General features: G+C 38.3%; 1 protein-coding gene across 2 annotated transcripts; it reads left to right on the top strand.

The window, feature by feature from the left end:
• The first annotated feature begins 2,803 nt into the window (after positions 1-2,803).
• Positions 2,804-9,423, top strand: RGS21 (regulator of G protein signaling 21). 2 transcript variants are annotated; one of them, XM_071435656.1, is made up of 4 exons: positions 2,804-4,849; positions 6,273-6,349; positions 7,597-7,763; positions 8,746-9,423. In XM_071435656.1, exons 1-4 carry the CDS (start codon positions 4,734-4,736, stop codon positions 8,947-8,949), a joined length of 564 nt encoding a protein of 187 aa, XP_071291757.1. In that variant the 5' UTR covers positions 2,804-4,733; the 3' UTR covers positions 8,950-9,423. The 2 variants fall into 2 exon arrangements, with proteins under 2 accessions (XP_071291757.1, XP_071291758.1); XM_071435657.1 differs by lacking the exon at positions 2,804-4,849 and having other exon boundaries at positions 5,677-6,349.
• The last annotated feature ends 10,212 nt before the right edge of the window (positions 9,424-19,635 follow it).

The following is a 19,635-nucleotide window of genomic DNA, read 5'->3' as shown; positions in this document are numbered from 1 at the left end:
AAACAGCAGATCATTTTCCTCTCCTTTTGTCCCCAGCTGCTCAGCCTGCCTTAAATAGCTACTGCTTTGCATGCAGTTCCCTCTCCTTTTCACACATGCTGCCAAACACATCAGCTGAGAAAAAAAAATGCAGAAAATCATCTTCCTCTCATCAATGATTCATATGCTCATGAACTTACACCTTACTCAGTTGCCTATCCCAGATCCCACTCTGTTCTTTGCATTTTAGTCAAATGCCTCAATCAAATGCACTTTAAGCTCCTGTGTGGCTCTGTGCCAAAGAAAAAAATTTATTTCCTCTATCCACCACCTAAGCTTGCTTCCATTTTTACTTTTCTCCTTGTTAATGTGTTGCTATCTTCCATTTGTTGTGCTCTTATCACTTAGAGCTGGTCTCATAAAAGCTCCTTCTGGTTTCATATCAAAGGAGTGAATTTCTCTCTTCTTTCCTAAATATAATCTGTTTGTGTAACCTCCTCCTAATTCTCCCTTATACTTTACAGGAAATTATCTGGACTCCCAGATTTACAGTCTAGCCTCTACCATTGCCTTCTCCATGAAGGGTAACTAAAATTAACTATCAAGAAACACAATCCTACAGCAGTCATTTGAGAGTTTTCAAGCAGGACAGAAGATAAGGCTGAAGCCTAAAAAAAGGACAACTCTGAACTCTCATTTCTTCACCATAAAATTTGCTTGTAATGAAGACACACTTGTTTCTTCACAGCTTAGTGGCCTCATTTTAAATTTCTGCAGCTAATGCTATTCCAGTTTTTCCTGGTTGTACATTTTCTTGAGAATTGTTTTCAGTTCTTTTCCAATGGAGGTTTCTGATTGTACAGCACTTGGAAATCATGAATATGAGGAGCCCAGAGTGCTGTAAAATATTTTGACAGCTTGTTCTTGAAATCAAAACATTTCACCTGAAGGGCATAGTTTGCTTGGGTGGAAAATAACAGCTCATTTTCTTATGCAAAACAACTCTGTGGCATACTGAAGGCACACAGAGTTATTCACATGGAAAAATATCAATTATTTTGTGAGTTGCCCATGCTGTGCAGTGCTGTGGGAAGGTGGGCATTTACATAGTATTCTGATTAAGGTGTATTTGCATCCCCGTGGGACAGGCATTTCCATGTTCTTAGGATGCCAGCAGTGCTTGGATCACATTGGCTTCTCCCAACATAAGGGATGCACCCAAGTCCCCGTGGGCTTTGACTGCTCAGGGCAGCAGAATATTAATTTTTTTTTTTCTGCTGAGGTTACCTTGTACAAGCCAGCACTATCCAAGCAAATCTCTGCATGGAATGGAATGGAATTAACAGAGGCCAAGTGCTGAGGAGCATTAACACACTGAACTGCTGGGAAACACCAGCACATCCCCTGGGGAGTGTGAGCTTTTCTCACTTTGTGCTCGGGTGAGTACAAGGCAGAGCCCTTTTAGGAACATATGTAAATGGAAATGATTACTTAGGTTAATAAAGCAATGGTTTGAATATGTAACATTGATTTAGATTGTCTATTGTGATTAGTATCCAAGTCAGATGAACAAAAATGACAGGTCTTATGGCCTGCAACAGCCAATAGCTTTTCATAAAGGAAGATAATTCAGCGAAACTAAAGACAGTTAAAGAACAAAAGGTGAGCATCAGTAAAAGTCAAGCTGTGAGCCTAAAAGTTCTAAGGATTTAATGTGGGGTCCTTAGCAAGTAATATTGGCAAAGTTGGGAACGTTAAATCAGATCCACATTCCCTTTTCTAGAGTTTCAGCTCTCCCATGTCATCAAAGGCAGAGAACTCAGAAATCCATAGCCCAGTCCTCAGAGTTACTGGAAGGTTAAGCCACAGGCCTGACAGATAAAGAGAAAAATGTCTTGCAATTAGCTGAGCAAGTAAGGGTCTGAGTGACTCTGGAGGTCCAGTCTCAGCTAGGACCGAACTGCAGCTATAACTGTGTGTGTCAGCTGGGTCTAGCAATGTCAGCTGGGTCCAGATTCACAAAAAGTTTAGCACTAATTCTATGTGCAATTTCCAGCCCATCTCTACTATGTATTTCATCTTGTTTCCTTGATGTTTATTATGAATAGCCAAAACACTTGCACAAGCGTTTTATGAATAGCCAAAACACTTGCACAAGCAGATGATGCATTTGTTTTAATACTAAGATCATTTTTTCTCCTATGACATTTCAGTGAAATATTAGAGTTTCCTTCCAGACACTATTAAGTTCCAAGCAGAGGAAGTACAGAAAAATACAACCATCTGGTTTCTATGGGAAGAAGTGGCTGTGCCTAACTTTGGTTAGTGAACTTATTTTCATTGCCCCAGTACAAATATCACAACAATTCTATTAACCTGTTGCGTACCTAAAACATTTTCAGCTTGCATAGACTGAGCAGTCACTGACTGCTGAGAATGTTGCACAGTGATGAGAGTCCCTCACAGCTTCTTTGTGGTTTTGTGGATTTGAGCAGTACCCCATAAAATGCAAAAGCAATCTGACTGCATCCATCCATTTATTGTGTGTGTAAAATATTACTGGGTTTTAGCCTGTGGCTGCTAAGACTGACTTCAAAAATATCCATCAGTCCTGAAAAATCTTGAAGAGATGTTCATGTCTGCTTCATTCAGATAACAGGCTATCAGGTAGAAATTTTAAAAATGCATGTGTGGCACTATCTGGAATTTTGTTTTGAAATAAATGTATATTATCTGATGATTTTAATTAAAAATAGGCACAGGTCCTCAACCTTCTCTCTCATAGTTTCACAGGAGTTAATGGAATAATGATATAACAATGTTAATACAGCTTTTAAAAAAGCAAAAAAAAAATTAATTTATTGTCACAGTTCTGAGGTGGGTAAATAGAAGAACCACTGGGATTAGGCACAGGGTAAACACAGAGAAATCAACAGAGCCAGCCATAAATTATGAATTGCCTAATTTAGTGCCACCTCTGTCCTCAACAACTGGACTGGACTGACTTTTCTGGCATGACACTGTTAAAAAATTCAAATTGTAGCTGTTTACGCTCTGCCCAGTCAGAAGCTCCACAGATAAATATCAGTTGGATTTTATATGATGTTTATTTCCTTTTGCCAAAGCTCAAACCTGGGACTGAATCAAGCACAAAGGATTTGATGTCAGTGCAGATGCTGAAAGTTTTCTCCCCAGCTGTAAGATGCTGAAGTTAGTCTCATGAGCACAATGCACGAAAGGCTTTTGGTCCACTCTGGCACACAAGATATTCTCTAAATAAGAAAAAATGACCAATTAACATTTCTGTTCTTCTGCTATAATGTTTAGAAGCAAGCAGATGCAAAGCTAAGGAATTACAGAAAGTATTAATATTTTGCTGCCAAGAATATTTTTAGTAATATGTGGGACTAAAGGGCATCTTAGGTCATAATTTCTAGTGTTCTATTAATGAAGACAACAATTTAAAATAATCTCATAATTATATGAATCTCTATCTTCAAAGTACAGAAGAATAGAAAGGGAAAAAGGTTCTACTGGGAGACTGCAAAAAACAACAGTTTGTGAAGTCTTATTCTGGTTTTCAGTCTGAATTTATTCACTGGCTGCTTCTATACATTTTTTCTTTTGTCAGTATAACCATTATGCTGAAATATTTTTTTTTTTCTCAGCAGGTTACCTCTCTGTATTCAGAGGGCAATCATAGCTCCTCTCTGCTTTCATCTTAGAGACAAACTCATCTTTCATTCTTCTCCTGCAAGACAGTTCAATTCTCCTGCTTGTCCCACCTCTCCGTATCTGTTTCCATCTGATTTCATCTTCCTGGAGCACAATTGACCAGATTCACCGGTTTTTGTTCCATGTGAAGTTCATAAAATAGATTGGCCCGAAACTTCTTTTGCAGATCTACAAAGGATAAGGATAAGGAATAACCTCTTAACATTGCTAAGGGTGAAACATGGCATGTGGTGCTTGTGTTTTTCTTTCTGCTCTTAGAAGATGAACATGGCAAAAATAAGAAAGATGTTCTCAGGCAGGCAGGAGTCAGCTTTGCTCATGATTGTACCACAGAGGAAAATCAAATGAGACTTAAACTCCTAAGGCTGCTCTGGTATAAAATATTTTTAGGTGTAAAATATTTTAATTGAGAAGACAAAAATCCCTAAATCTGCAAGTTGGGAGAGCGGAGATCCCAGTTCCTGAACCACTGGAAGTTTATGCCAAGTGGAGACATTAAGAACCAGGAATCTGGGTAATCTGAGTAAAGGATTTGGCCTCAGGACAAGATTTGGAGTGAGGCAAGAAATCAATCAGTAAGCCTGCTTGTTCAGGAGAGTGAGGGACAGCAAGGGTTATACAGAGGGAGCCAAGAGCTGGGGATGAAAGAATAATTATCAAGAGCAAGAGACAAATTACATAGACCAGCAGCTGGCTACAATCCCTTCTCAGCCAGTTCCAGGGAGCAATAAGGTCCCCTCTGGAGCTTTTCTCCAGGCTAAACACCCCAGCTCCCTCAGCTGCTTCTCATCAGACCTGTGCTCCAGCCCTTCACCACCTGCTGCCCTCCTCTGGACTTGCTCCACCACCCATGACCCTGGGCAGGAATGTGTTGCCATTGCCCCTATTCCTTTTGTACTATGGCCACTATTAGGTGAGAGTGGCACTGCTTAAAAATAGGCCACATTTCTGAAAGAAATAGTTTTAAAGAAAATGTTGAGAAGGTTTGTCAGTGTGCATTGTCCTGTTTGATTATTCACATGCTAACTGTATTGTTCCTGCAGTATCTTCAGCTTGAAGATCAGTCAGAATACAAAACTCTGCCTTCCCTGAGACAGTCAGACAGACAAACAGTGGAACAAAAAATGCCAGTGAAGTGAGTTGCTGTTTATGGCTATTTTAACGGTAGGAAATTTATGTGACGGGATGACCAAGTTTGAATAATCTGTACAGCTTTATTTTCCTTCACCCTTTGAAGGGGATATGACTATTCTGATTCCTTGTTGTCAATTCTGCTTGCCATTTCCATTCAAGTAAATCCCACACAGTCAGTGAGATCATTCTGACTGGTGAATAAATATTAAAACAACTAATATTACCCATAAGAACAAGAAGCAAAACTGTCTGCTTTATCCTGGTCTTTCATTTTGCTTTTTTGCTTTACAAGAAAGCTAGTAAATATTTAACAAAAATCCTGAAAATTTATCATATATTTGATAAAAGTTTCTTATTGTTGCTAAAACAAATTCTCTGCTGATTAATGCTATCATCACATGATGTCTCACAAAATACAACATAATGCTATGTTTGGTTTTCATTTGTGTTTTCACAGACTTTCTATATTTGCACTCCAGCTTCCCTCATGTATGTCTTTATATATACTTATAAATATGCACATTTTTTTTCTTGTTTAAATACAGATTTTGCACTCTGTATACAAGTGGAGAGCTACAAGAAAGCTTGCTTGTTTAAGGTGTCACTGTCACCATCCCTTGTAATAATTATAACTACAGCCACATAATATCCTGAAATTATTATATGATCTCTTTATAAATTTGCAATTAGAAAATACCATTACTGATGATGCTGAGAAGCAGCTGTGGAACACAGCTCTCAAACCAACCTCTATAATTCAGAGTGCAGGGTTTTGACAGCTGAGCTCTCAGAGCCCCCTAAAGAATATCAAATGTTTTTTACGGAACTTGAGAGTGCTTATGATTGTTTTTAACACTTAGTTTTTTGGGGTTTTGGTTTTTTTTTTTTTTTTTTTGGTTGGTTGTTTTTTTTGGTAGGGTTTGTTTGTTTTAAGAAAACTGGCACTATTTTATGCAGAAGAAAGTGTTTACCCTCATGTCTAGCAGAAGCCTACAGTAAGTTGCAGGGGAAGAGTCAAAGCTATGAATTTACTCAATTATTTATGCCCCCTAGAAGCTCATATGAGGCCCATGTTTCCTATTAGTGTTAGCTTGGTAATATTTTTAGATAATTCCTGTCATTACAAGCAAAAAAAATGCCATATAAATTAATGCCTAATCCATTTGAACTCGAGAAGAAATTCAGTGCACACTCTAGAACATTCCTACCTCTCCTATGCTTTATTAGAGCTCCACCAGCTGCAAGCACTACGAGTATTTCCAGGATGAACAGTCAAGTAAGCAGTGCCAATATCCCTGTTTTGCTGTGTGTAGGGCAGGAGGAGTGGCTGAGCCCCTCTCCCAAGCAGCCAGCCACACCACTGTAGGCTCTCAGCCACCCCAGGCTGCACAGGGCAGAGACCACAATGCTATTTTCAAGGGCAGATGTTGTTTTCACAGGTCAAACGCTGGGGAAACCATGGCCTGGTCTGAGTCTGTGGATACAGTACTATCCAATAAAGGTAAGAAGGGATGGAAAAACATATGTGTTTTTAAAACATTTGTCATCCCATTTACCAAATATTCCTGCCAGGTTTTCACACTGCTCTCCATTCAGCTCCCCACATGCACTGAACTGACCAGAGCTGCTGATGGAGGTGGGGGAGCGGCTGTCCTGAGAGGTTTGTCCAAGCTGCAAACACAACATACCTTCTGTCCAGGGCTCAAAGGCAGGCAGAAATGCTATGAAATAGTTTTTATTAAAGTAACTGCTAAATTCCCTTTGCAGAGGTTTCATTTTTAATAATTTTTTTCACAAAAACCTACAAACGTTTCCTTAGATATTCCTGAGAAATATGTGCGTTGTGCAGTGACTTCTAGTCAAACAAAAAATGACATGTCTAAAGTCACTTCTCCTAGAAATGCCATTTCTACATACCTGACACCACAAACCACATGCAGCTTGGAAATTTCCTTGCCCCTGCCCCATTTCCCAGCAGTAATATTGTGGCCTGGACCTTGGGATGCCTCCACCCTGTTCCTGGATAGCATTAACTTGACTAACACTACTAAATTTAGGTACTGTCAGCTTTCTTTACTCAGAGGTTCTGATTTGGATTAATTTAAAAACCATTTATTCCAAACAAACCTTTATTTGTTTCATTTTTTCCCCTTCAAAGTGAAAAAAAATAAAAAAGAAAAAAAAGAAAAAAGAGGAACAAAGAAGTAACAAAAGTAACATGGAGTCCATCTTTTATCCAGGTCTTAATCTTTCCTTGAAAGGAGATGGAAGCCCCATTTGGGCAGGGAACCTCAGCCGTGGGGGAAGCACACTAGCACAGTGTGACCTACATTTCTATTTGCTTCTCAGCCAAGGGGTCAGCCTCAAATATCTGATTTCCCAGCCACTACAAATCCTTTGGAATCCCCTTTTAACAAATGTACCAGTGCTAAAGAGACCAAACCACAGCAGGCAGCTGTTGGGAGCAATCCTTGGTTGGCAACTCACTGAAAAACTCTCTTAGTAGTCCTCTTATCAGCACTGTAATTTAATCTCCTATTTGTTTCCCCTGCAGCGGCTTCTCAAACCTGATTGCTGCCTGACATGTAAAAGAGTGGCAGAAACATAGGTTACACTATACACATACTGTAAAAAAAAAAATTTAAAAAAAAAATATATATGTACATACACACATGTGAGTATGCACGTACATAAATTGCACTGGCCTTTCAGTTTTCCTCCATCCACTATCTGATGCATTTCCCCCAGAGGGCCTGGCAGCTTTTCGGACATTTTTGAAGTCTGAATTCAGTGAGGAGAATGTGGAGTTCTGGCTAGCCTGTGAGGACTTCAAGAAAACCAAATCCTCCACTAAGATTGCGTTGAAAGCCCAGAAGATTTATTCTGACTTTATACAAGCTGATGCTCCAAAGGAGGTAAACAGTTTTTCCTGTGTGTGCTTTGGGTACTGAGGATAGCGATGAAGTGGAAAGTTCAGATCCAGACCTCAAAGAATGACCAAAAATACAATTCATCCTGGTTGTAACTCCCATTTTAATGTCCATTATTTACCACGTAAACACCTTGTGCAACTCCATGAAGCAAAGATGTTATGGTTTACACTTCACATTCTTTACATTCTTCACACTGGGAATAAGTTTACCTCGTCTTCTGAAATTTCTGCCAGAAGTTTTAAGGAAGTTTATGCTCAATATAATTTGTTTTCTCTAATCATTTTTTGTAATGCAGTAAGCACCATCTCTTCTGTATTCAATGTACCAGAACATTAATAGGTTTATGATTGCATTTGTTCTTTTGTGTAGGTATTTTTGACATGAAGAGAATGCAAAAATTTCCATCATAGAATTCAATTTTGTAATTATTTCAAAAGGCTTACTGTGAAAGATAAATTGCTTATTAATCATTATTCACTTTCTGCACCTTAAACATTTACACTGATGTTTTTGCATTTGCTAGCAAGAGTGCTTTAAACATTCCCACGTATTACAGATGATTGAAATGTAATCATATCAATCAATAATAAGATGATTGATTGATATTATTGTTAAAAACAAAAAATCCTTTAAAAATATATAGGGCCAAAGTCTAAAATGATGCTGAGTACCTTTGCCTTTAATTTACTCTTTGGTAATCAGTACTTCATAGGATTTGGCTTGGCAGAAAGATGAGAAGGAAAAGCAAGTTTTTCCCTTATTTTTTTCAGTGATGCCATCTTTTTAAGAGCCAAATGAAATGAAGAATTCAGTCTGCTAGAAAAGGAAGGGATGAGCTTCCTGTTTATTTGCATCAGTCAGGTTATTTGGGAGGAAATTCAAATGCAGCTTGTGTCCTGGACACAAACAGACCTCAGCTTTCTGAGCAAACTGACACTACTTTCATGCTCCTTTCTTCCTACAGATAAATATTGACTTCCATACCAAAAATGACATCTCCCAGAACATCTCTGAGCCCACCCTCAGCTGCTTTGATGCTGCTCAGAGCTCAGTCTACTGTCTCATGGCGAAGGATTCTTTTCCCAGGTTTCTGAGGTCAGAAGTGTACAAGGAACTGGTGAAGAAGCACCAGGACAGAAATCAGAAGAGATGGCTCCCGTTTCTGTGAGGAAAAACATTGAGGCTTTAGGAATTTATAATGTCTCCCATTGCAATTCAGTACAGATAATTGTTCATTATTAAAGGGATTGCAGAAGCCACTTTCAAGAATCACCTGTGCCAACTTGTTTTTAAGTACAAATTGCACATGATGCTTTCTAATAACAGTAGAGAAATATTCAAGAAGCAGGATGGAATATGCTAGACACTTGAGCTACCTTCCTAATAAAAAACTTTGCCATTGTTGTTTTTTTCCAGTGTTTGCTTCATTTTTCAAAGCAATTTGAGATTTTTAAGCATAATGTTTTGGTTTCTTTGTTTGCTGTTGATTCCTCTTTAGAAGTACAGGCTCCAAAATAAATCCCTTTCAGGAGACCTGAATACATTTACTCCTTCATTTGTCACCTTATCTGAAGCTTGCAAAAATATTTAAATCCTCTTTTAAACTTGTTTTATGCTAATTCAAAATAGGAGATGTAGAAATATGGTCGATAACACACTATGATAATATTTAATAAATAGGCAGCTGCTTTATAACAAATGTCCTTGGCATTCAGAGCAAATTATTGTTTCACAATACAGCTGTCTTCAATAAGAAGGTCTTCAAGTTTCTTTGTGTTAATTTAATTTTTTATTGAAATGTCTTTTTTAGTCATTGCATAGGCATCTGGGAAGAAAACTACAACTGAGTAAATCTTCCTTTGTGCATTTTCAATTAATTAATTTTCTTTGCTTTTCCAAATATATTGGTGGTACTGTCCCCCCACATACGATGGAATAATTTCATTAATTGCTACCAATGAAATTCATTTACTAATTTCATTTCAATAAAATACAGGTAAGTAGAAAAGTAGGCATAAGAAATCGTTTTAGGCTGTAAAGTAAACATGTAAATCAGGATTTAGTAATGGTGTTATCTTTCAAACCAGCAAGGTATGATTGGAACCTGCAATCTTCAGGTACTTACAGATGCACACACTGATCAAATTCACTGCTCTTGGAGGATTTATTGCACATATTTAGATGAAAGGAAGAGAGTTGTGTCATGGTACTGAAGAAAAAATATTTAAAAGAAATAATCCTTGCTATGGAAAAATATTCTAAATACAAGAGACAGCAATAAGAGTTTTCAAGAAGAAAAAAAAAGTCTTTAATTTTAATTAGATGCTTTTGAGTGCTCTAAATCTCCAGGAATCTTTCCCTGCTTGGAGCTCTGCTCATACCTTCTACACACCACCACATCCTTGTCCTAGGTTGACTATGTGATGCTTTTATCCCCAATCGTCTTGTTCTGTTTATGCTGAATAATAAGTTTTGCACCTTTAAGACTTGTTCCAAGAGTGAAGGGGGGAGAGAAGAAGTGTGCAGTTTGTTTTCAGACACTGCACTCACTCCTCCACGTTCCTGCTCCTGACTGTGTTGTCTGTGGATGAACAGACAGCGGGACAGAGCTCTCCTTTGCTTTAGTGAGTTTTAGCTTGCTGAGGCAAAGAAGTTCCCTGGACTGTGTTTTTTTCCTTTTTTTCCTTTTTCTTTGGACCTCTTGAAACCTGCTCTGGACTGAACATCCAGAAGAGCACTGGCAGCTGCACCTGTGGCCCACCAGGCCAGGCCCGGCCCGCGACATTTCCAGCAGTGAGGGACTGATCAGAGCCTGTGTGAGCTGAACTGCAACCCAGGGAGAGACTTTCTCAGTTTGTCATCTCTTTTGGAGCAACAAGGGGTTTTATTGTTTAATGTTGTTTAGGTTTTATTGTTTAATAAACAGTTTTTTCCACTTTTCTCCAAAGAAGTATTTTTCCTGAACTGGCTGGGAGAGGGGCCAATTAAATCTGCTTTTCTAGAGAAATCCCTTTGGAAGTTCTCTCCCTAATTTGCCCTGAACCAGAACAGTCCTCTATGCAAAATATCCTATTTTATCAAACTACATTAAGGAACCAAGTTATTTAGACCGTAAAGGATATTAAGTACCCTGAAAGTCTGAATACACTCCTCAAGTTATGAACTGAGGTTAAAATCCTGACACATCTTAAGCAGACAGGGTGAAAAATATCTATTCTTTGACATCCAACTTCTAGTCTATCACCTAGTTTTAATTTTTGCTGTCTGCATTTCTTTTTCTCTTCTTTTCTTTCTTCCCCAGTACTGCTGGTTAGTAGAGAAACGAATAGGAAGGCTGAGGTTAAGCTGCAAGGAGGATGTGGGCTCCTCTGGCCGTGCCACAGCTGCCTCTGATCTCACAGTGACATTTCTGGGGACAATCGCCCCTCCTGCCTGAACTGCAGCCTCAGGGCCATTTCTGCTGCCTGGAGTCACAACACAGGCAGCAGCCAGGAGGGCCCAAATTATGGCATTTACTCAAAAGTGTTGCAAGTCATCTTCCCTTCCTACAAATCCCGTTTGTGTTTTCAGAACAGAAAATTCCCACAGAAAGGAAGAGGTGGGATCACACCACTTTTCGTTGTAGGTCAAGCAAGTAGAAACCCAAAATTTCTGTGCTCCCAATCTTTTGGAACCTGAGGATAAAAAAGTGCTTGAAAACAAATGGGTGGTAATGAAATCTCACAATTCTATCTGTGCCCCTATAAATCCTCCCACTTCTGGCTCTACTACAGCAGAGATAGAAAATGCCAGAATGATGGAGCTCCAGCTCCTGGCCATTTGAAAACACAGCTTAAGGAGAAGTTACAAGCATATATAAAATAGTCAAACATGATAAAAATGATGTGTGCCATTATTCTGATAATTGCATAAAAACAGTATCACAAAACATGACGTCCATGTTATGTCTGGCTGATCCTCTGTTATCAACAGCACCATTATTGTCAAAAGAGGTGATAATTCTTGACATTTTCACATATGACATTAATTTTAATAATTACACTGGTAATGTGAAGAACCATTAATGATTTTAACAAATTTTCAATTAATTTATAATGTTTTTATGAGAAATGTAAAGGAATGGCACTTCTAGGGGGTATATCCCTGACTCAAGGGTGAATTAACAGTACTAATTCTTTCATAACCTCTTAATGAAAACTTTGGTACTTCTAATTCACAAAGTTAATGAAACTTTTGCTGTTGATCAAGCCTCACAACATTTTTATTAATCTGTTTCAGATGCTAAACATGAGATGAAACTTGGAGAATTTAAAGAAATTATCACTATAAATTCATATCTCTTTAAAGGCAATTTGATTGCCATTCACAAGTAATTTTTCAAACTCTCAGAGAACTATCTGCCCATATCATATGCAATTACACAGAAGCATCTACAGCATATTGAAATGGTTTGGATTTTAGCAATCAAATTTCTGAAAACTTCTGTGATGCAACTTATCTATTAAGCATTATAAAAGATCTATTTCAGAAAGTGTTTGAAAACACCCACCTGTGAAAGATGGGAGGCAGTAGTCTTTATTTCTCTTTATTTCCTAGATTTAAAACTGCTGCTTCATACTCCTACATCACCAAAAAAAGGTCACAGCTTAGCATTCAAGCTCTGATAATTTGACTTATGAAAGGCCAAGGACAGAAGTGTGATTTAGAGGATTTAGATTGAACTTTGCCAAAAAGACTCAATCTTGGTCAGCACAAAAAGGCGGGTTTACCAAAAAATCCTACCAATATAAATGAGAGTAAAAAATGCAAAGTGAATACCACACATTAAAAAAAAAAAAATCCCAATTTTTTCACACAGTGCCAATCCTAAAGATCCAACAGCATCTAGACTCAGAGATCCCACCATATTCATCATGCTTACATCATGACAGGACTGTTCCAGGTTTAATTTTTAAGGCATATAGTCTATGTTTTCATTCTATTAATATATTTTATATTTATAAAATATGCATAGAAAAATAATAGACATGTACATCAAGATAATAAATGCAAATTAGCCCTCAACAGAGGATGGATATCAGGATTGTTTTGAAGCTCAGGACCACAAACGAAAGGCAGGTAGTTATATTTCCAGTTGCAGACAGGATTATATGATACTCTTTGATATGTCTTGTCAAAGGTTTGTTAAATTCAACACATTTCTGTAAATTTTGGAGATGAAAACTCAGTATTTCCTCTTTTGCCAGAAAATTCTCTACTAACACTGTAATGCAAAAATGTACTTGAACAGACACACATAATTACAGGCTTTGCACAAGAAACCTCTTAGGCTTTTGTTTGGATCTTGATCCAAACAAAAAAGATCAGGAGGTGGAATTCCTGGAGCAGTGTCTCCTGCTAAGCAAGACAACCATCACTCTAGGAACCTAAGCTCCTAACCTTTGAGGAGGATTTTCAGTGAGCCATTTTAATAGGCTTCTGCTCCTGAGGTGTTTGGATCCATGTCAGAGCCCAGGGCCCTGTCCCCATGGCTCACCCACACCCTGCTCATCCTCTTCCTCCCGGAGCTCTCCACCGGAAAACATCGCCATTCTCATTTTGCCCTTACTTTCTGTATATAAAGCTCTCTTGGTGAGATGTCTGCAGCTGATTCTTGACCTGGTCCAGCCCTTCTGAACGATCCATCTTTTGAAATGAACCTCAGTCACAGAAAGAGGCAGAAACAGCTTCAGCAATGTCTGCAATTTATCCAAACATGAATGACACCGGTGTGGCCAAACCATTCCAGTGAGCAGCAGTTACAAAACGTTCCATTTGACAACTTCCCTACATGTGCATGTCAAAGTTGGCAAGTGATTTCCTGGTTTTTATCTTCTCTCTGCACCACACACCTTTAGAGATGCTCCAGCTTGTGAGAAATCATCTGAATGATGCCCATGAGCCAGGGGCCCCTGCTCACCTCTGCGGGGGTTAGATCAGACACAAGACAAGAAAATCCAACCTGAACTAGGTATATAAAAGTTCCAGGAATTCTGAAGACTACATGCCAAAATTAACCATTTTTTATTAAAAAACTCCCTGGATTTTGGGGAGAGCAGGTGCTACATCTAGACTTTACTGCTATGTCATAGAAAGGGAAACCTACCATTTGTAATCTGATTCCTGCAAAGGCAATACAGGGGAATTAACTTAATGAAATCACTTTAGTATCTTTATTTCTGGAGGATAATTACACTCTGCAGTGCTGGTGGAATTTTAAAGTACATTATGTATCTGAATTGAAGCATGTTTTCTGCCTTTTGGTTTACTGAAAAGCGAGGCAGGGAGAAAACCATGAAGAGAGGCATTGTCACAGTTGTTCACACCAATTAAAGGTCTCATGTAACTCAAGAAGTAGCCTGTGCTCATTAAGACAAAATGAAATGGAGTAATGAAAAAGAGATCCTCATGCATATTCACCTTCATTCAGTAAACAATGTGCTGCCCGAAGAGGGTAATTGTTTGATATGGTAATTTTGAATTTTATTTGAAATACTTATTTAGTAACAGAAAGTGTTTTTGGCAAACTGACAAGTGGCACTAAAATTATCACTAAAAGCTCTACTTTAAGTATTCTTAAGCTGTTCATTTTGAGAAAAAAACACCTCCCAGCAAAGTTTCTTTTCCATTTTTTTTCCCAGCTTTTCAACTTCTACAATATTAGGCCCTGGAAAGTAGACTCAATGTATTATTACATATTTCAAAGAAGGCCCTGGATGCTTTGATCTTTAGGAAGAAAAATGAGTCAATACTAGATCAAATGCTTCCCTACTTTACTTTTTTTTATACTGTTGCTATGGTTTCTAGCTGCAATATCATAATTTCTCTGTACTAAAAGAGACATTGCCTTTTAATTTTTTTCCTGTATTGCATGGGTTAGGTTATTTGCATATAAAATGAGTAGAGCTGGATTTGTCTCTCAATCCATATCTGTTTCCATTTAGGTTTGCATGGAGGTTATTTTTACTTCTATGAATAGTTTCCCTACTATGCATAACAGTCCTGGAAAGACAAACAAAAGCAAGTACTCAGTAAAAACTGTAGGGAAAACATTTTTTTCCTAATACAGTGGTTACAACTTACAGGCTCATAAACCAGGGAAGAAAAGGAGGAGGGCAATCCATAAATAAATTATTTCTTGAATAATTTTAAATATGCTGTGCTTCTAAATGTCATGTTTTCATGGAGAGAATAGAAGAAATAATGAAGTTAAATGATTTGGTATTTTGGACAAAAAAATGTTGAAGAAACCCCTCCATGACTCCAACTGCATGGGGAATACAGCAAGACAGGATACTGGGAGATTTCCCAGCCCAGTCTCCCACACTGGTTAATCACCCAAAGGCTGAGCTGCAGTGGATTCACCTTTCAATTCTTAACCAAATTCCAGCAGCAAAAAAACTTTTATTAAAATGCATTATGTTTTATCCTGCCAAAATATAGAATACCTGCCCTGCATTAACTACAGGCTACAGAGGCCTTGATCTTTAAGCCCCCACCACTCATAAACAATGTTATTAATAGTTATTCTCATCTGCTTATAGATATTTCTGCCATCAACCTTGGGAAATACCCAGGGTTCCAGGGGCAATTACTTCTAGATTGATTATCTAAAACAGAAAGAACACGAAGAAGTGGAAATATTACAAATTCAAGAAAGCTCATTCTTCACGTCACAGAACAGGGGAAGCTCCTTTGAAAGGCTGAACTAGTTTGTTATGTAAAACATTATATTCAAGAGAAAAAATGCATAGGCAAATGCAGGCTGAATGGGCGGACAACAGAGAACCTGAGAAATGCTCTTGACACTGTAAAGTGACATCACATGAATGAGATGTCAGCCCATGGCATTTTACCTGGTAGTAGGACACTGCTGCTCATAACACCAGCATTTTCCTAAGTTCTGCACTTTGTTTCCTGGTCTCTTACCCAGGCTCCTCACCATGAAGGGACTGATCTCACTACAAGCCCGTTTTGAATTTGCACAGTGCTACCACTTCATCTTGAAGTTTCATCAGCAACTGTATGATGGGAATAGCTTCAAACTGATTAGAAGTTAATTTCCAGAACAAACGGACTACATTTTGATCTCTGTGCAGTCATTTTGCCTGTTGTCATAGGATAAAATGGCCCTAGCAGAAACCTCTTGTACTTATTGAATTTCTTGCCAGAGCTGAGATTTTTAGGGGAATAAAATGAAAATTGCAGCTTGATAAATGGCATAAAAGGGGTTTTTTTGTGACATAGTATCTTTTCATGTCAAACGGCAAGTACAACATATTCCAAACTAGACAGACTCATTAATGCTGACACCTTTTATAGCCCCAAATGTTTTTCACTGTTGATAGTGACTCAGTATTGGAAATTATATCTTCTGAGACAGGAATTACCAGAACAAACTGTACTTGGATCCTATTTTATACTTCCTGATATTTATCCCTTTTTCCAACTTTTCTCACCCTTTATGTGGATCCCTCTGCAGTGACAATACTTTTTTTTTTGTCACAAAGACATTTGTTTTCATAGAAATATTGCATTTTGGCATAAATTTTAAATAGAGAATAATTTGATGTTTTTAAAATATCTTTGATGGTTGCAATCGCCTGCTAATGGTAATCCTCCAAGCTTGTTCTCCCATTTTTATTAGGACTAACACTGGGTTTTGTTTGCCATGCATGGTGAGGTAATAAGTCTGTATACTGGACCGAAATTAGAATTAGAGGAATGGTAAAGGAGGGCACAAATGGAAGATTCTGGTTCTTAAAAAAAGCTCATAAAAATCTCCCCAGGTTTCTGTGAAGCAAATTAATAAAAACACATGCCTACCACCATTATTACTTTATAACCTAAAAATGTATTTTACAGGGCAACGGTACCTATGGGTTTAATAATTACAAAAATAAACCCTTTTGCTTCTTTCTTAAAGGGAGCAGTGTGGTTTGTTTCCTTTTAGAATGGGTGGAAATATGAATTAACTCACACTTTGTTATCCTCTATATAAGGAGGGTTTTATGCATAGGAATTGTCTGATGAAATTTACTTTCCAAAGGGCTCTTTCTAACCAAAGTGTTTACAGAGCAAAAGTGTTCAAAAAGTGTTACAAAACATTGCAGTCTGTGCTACAAAATTGTCTGATTTTATTGTACAAGAATATTGTATCTCGTGTTTTATTTCTGTAATGCATTTCAATATTATTTTGTGTTACTACTCATTTTTTTAAAAAAATTGTGTATTTAAAATTAACTGAGGGATTGATCTTTTGTTGGCAGACCATATGAACAAAAGAGAAATGACAAAAGGAATTACAGCTCACTAGAGATCTCTTAAATTCTTCAATTATATAAAAGCGAGGGAAATTCATATGCAAATTGAATCCACTGGCATTAAAAAGGGAGGTGGGTACAATGTAATTGTAGAGAAGCTGCACAGTGGCAGCAGGATAATGACAGAGAAATAGAAATGCTTTATAATGCTTTATAAATGTTAAGCCAATATAACTGAGGAAAGAGCTTGGAATGCAGCCCCTTGGGCAGAATGATACCTCATAGAGTTGGAATGCAGCCCCTTGGGCAGGTGTTAGCTCAAAGCAATGTTCTTGAAAGACATTTTGTGCCTTGGTGTAGGAACTATGTTTATTCACGTATTTGTATTAACTCCTACCAAAGCTATCAATCTGAGCCCATAGATAACGTTTATACAATGCCCTTTTAGGTTTCAATGAGAGCACAGACTCCAGAAATCCTATTAGAGGGACATGGCCTTGCATTAAGAACAACCTACTGAGCTTCTCTTCAAGGATTGAAAGCAGTTCAGATGGATCTGCAGGTACATAACCACACAGAGTCCCACAATTCAATACATATCTAGAATGCTGCAGTTTGGAACTATTTAGGGTTCTTTTCTTTTTCAAAATCCTATCAGCATGCAACAGACAGAGAACTGTTGCTATCTAAAATTTCCATACCATTGGCATTTTTAAATCGGAGGCACCTCAGTTATCTGAGAGATGCAGGAAGTCAGTGACTGGGTAATTACGGCTACAGAGGTTTGATTTATGAAGAAACATTAAAGAGAAGAGCATAAATATGGTGTCTCAGTCAAGGAGATGTGAAGCATGGGTTTTAAAGTAGCTTAAAACCAAACTACAGGATGTGTCTTGTCACATGGAAGGTGTTTCAAGGGACTGGAGGAATGGGCTCACAGCTACACAGTACATTCTGAAGCTTTGTAAAGATTGTTAGTGTTGGTTCCAAGGGAAAGGACAGAATTCCCATGAGACTGGATACTCAGATATGGACCAGAGGAGTAATCCTCACTGGCACAGCTGCTGGACTTCCACCACAAAAGAATTCCCTTTTACCTGTACTCCAGTGGACACTGACCCCACCTGACATGGACACCAAGCTGGTGTTTCGTTCCCAGACAGAAGAATTATTCAGGTTCCTTGTTCTCTTGGCACTTAAACATCCTGGCATTTTCAGGGGAATGTCTTTGCTCAATCCAGGCACAGCTGTCCTTAACTGAAAAACCAGAGAACCTTAGAGTGGCTAACATGTGGGAGAAGGAAGGGGAAAAATCAGGACAGACATTGTAATTTACTTATTTAGGCAGATATCATTGTTAGGAAAACATTAATCTGCTTAAATTTCAACACCTAAACAATCCATCTTGCATAATTATGGCAGGAGAGTACACTGCAAACATTGCCGCCCAGTTAAATTGGTGCTCTCAGACAGACCCAATTGCTGGTGCCTCTGCAGTGCCAAGTTCTGCAGAGAGCCCCTCTGCAGCACTAAAGGAATATTATCTTCAAAGAAAAGGCATCTTTTTGCATCCTCATCTCTTCTACATTGCACCTCCACTAAGAAAATAGTTGTTTCAATACAAAAATGTCAAAATCTTATAAAATACTGTGGTACCACCTTGTGGCAGCTTTACAGATAGCTCTGTTGGCATTAAGACTGAATGACTTTTTAAAATTAAATTAGAACAGTTAGCATTTGGTCTCATTAGGGTTTTGAGCTGTGTTCTGAACCATCTGCATCCTTCTATTAATTAGAACACCTGGCATTCGAAGAAAATTTTAAATGTATTCCAGTGAATACTGGATATCAATGTTGCAACGCTATGTAAAAACATTTATAGAGACATAGAAGCCTCTTTCTGAGGCACCACGGTGGGAGAAGACTCCAGGGTTGTCTGTCAGGTAGGACTGACAGCTCAGGAAGCTGCTGAGAGACTGCAGGTAACAGCAACACAAGAGGCAACCAACAGAGGAGCCCATGTTGCCCCTACAGTCTCACAGATTTTCAAGGAGAAGGAAGCCAGTATGAGGTACAGAGGGAGGACACAAACAAGACAGCAGCTTCTGGTCTCATGATGAAAATTAGAGGATGGCATGGAAAGCTCTGGAAGGTGAACAGATGTGTAACTGAGCTTCCATGGTAAATATGATCTTGTGGAAAGCAAAACACAGAAATCCAGATACTGCTAAGCTAACTGGAGGCACCAGACTGAAAAAGCATTTATTTTAGCTGGTCTGGCTGAGGCAGCAGCTAATTAGCTCATCTGTACTCTCCTGCTTTTGCATCCTTTTAGAGACTCCAAAGTGTGACAAACAATACTGTTTCCAGGACCTTTTGGGCTGCCCCTCCCACAGCCATCTTTAGCCTTCTTTTACACAGCACCGCAGGAAATGAGATTTCTTCCCTTAAACAAGATGAACCATCTGTTTACACTTTGTGCTTTGGTTGAAGACTGTCTCAGGGTATTGAAGTTTATGGACAAATTAATCTCTTACAGCTTTGACTGATTT

This window comes from Agelaius tricolor, unplaced genomic scaffold (genome assembly GCF_023055355.1).
Source record: "Agelaius tricolor isolate 1412-34295 unplaced genomic scaffold, bAgeTri1.0.p SCAF_11, whole genome shotgun sequence".
Lineage (NCBI taxonomy): Eukaryota > Metazoa > Chordata > Aves > Passeriformes > Icteridae > Agelaius > Agelaius tricolor.
This window is presented reverse-complemented; position numbering and strand designations above follow the sequence as displayed.

Coding starts and splice junctions, on each gene's coding strand:
- RGS21 (XM_071435656.1), top strand. CDS start 4,734: ATGCTAACTGTATTGTTCCTGCAGTATCTTCAGCTTGAAGATCAGTCA. Junction 6,350..7,596: donor TACAGTACTATCCAATAAAG/GTAAGAAGGGAT, acceptor CATTTCCCCCAG/AGGGCCTGGCAGCTTTTCGG. Junction 7,764..8,745: donor AAGCTGATGCTCCAAAGGAG/GTAAACAGTTTT, acceptor TTCTTCCTACAG/ATAAATATTGACTTCCATAC.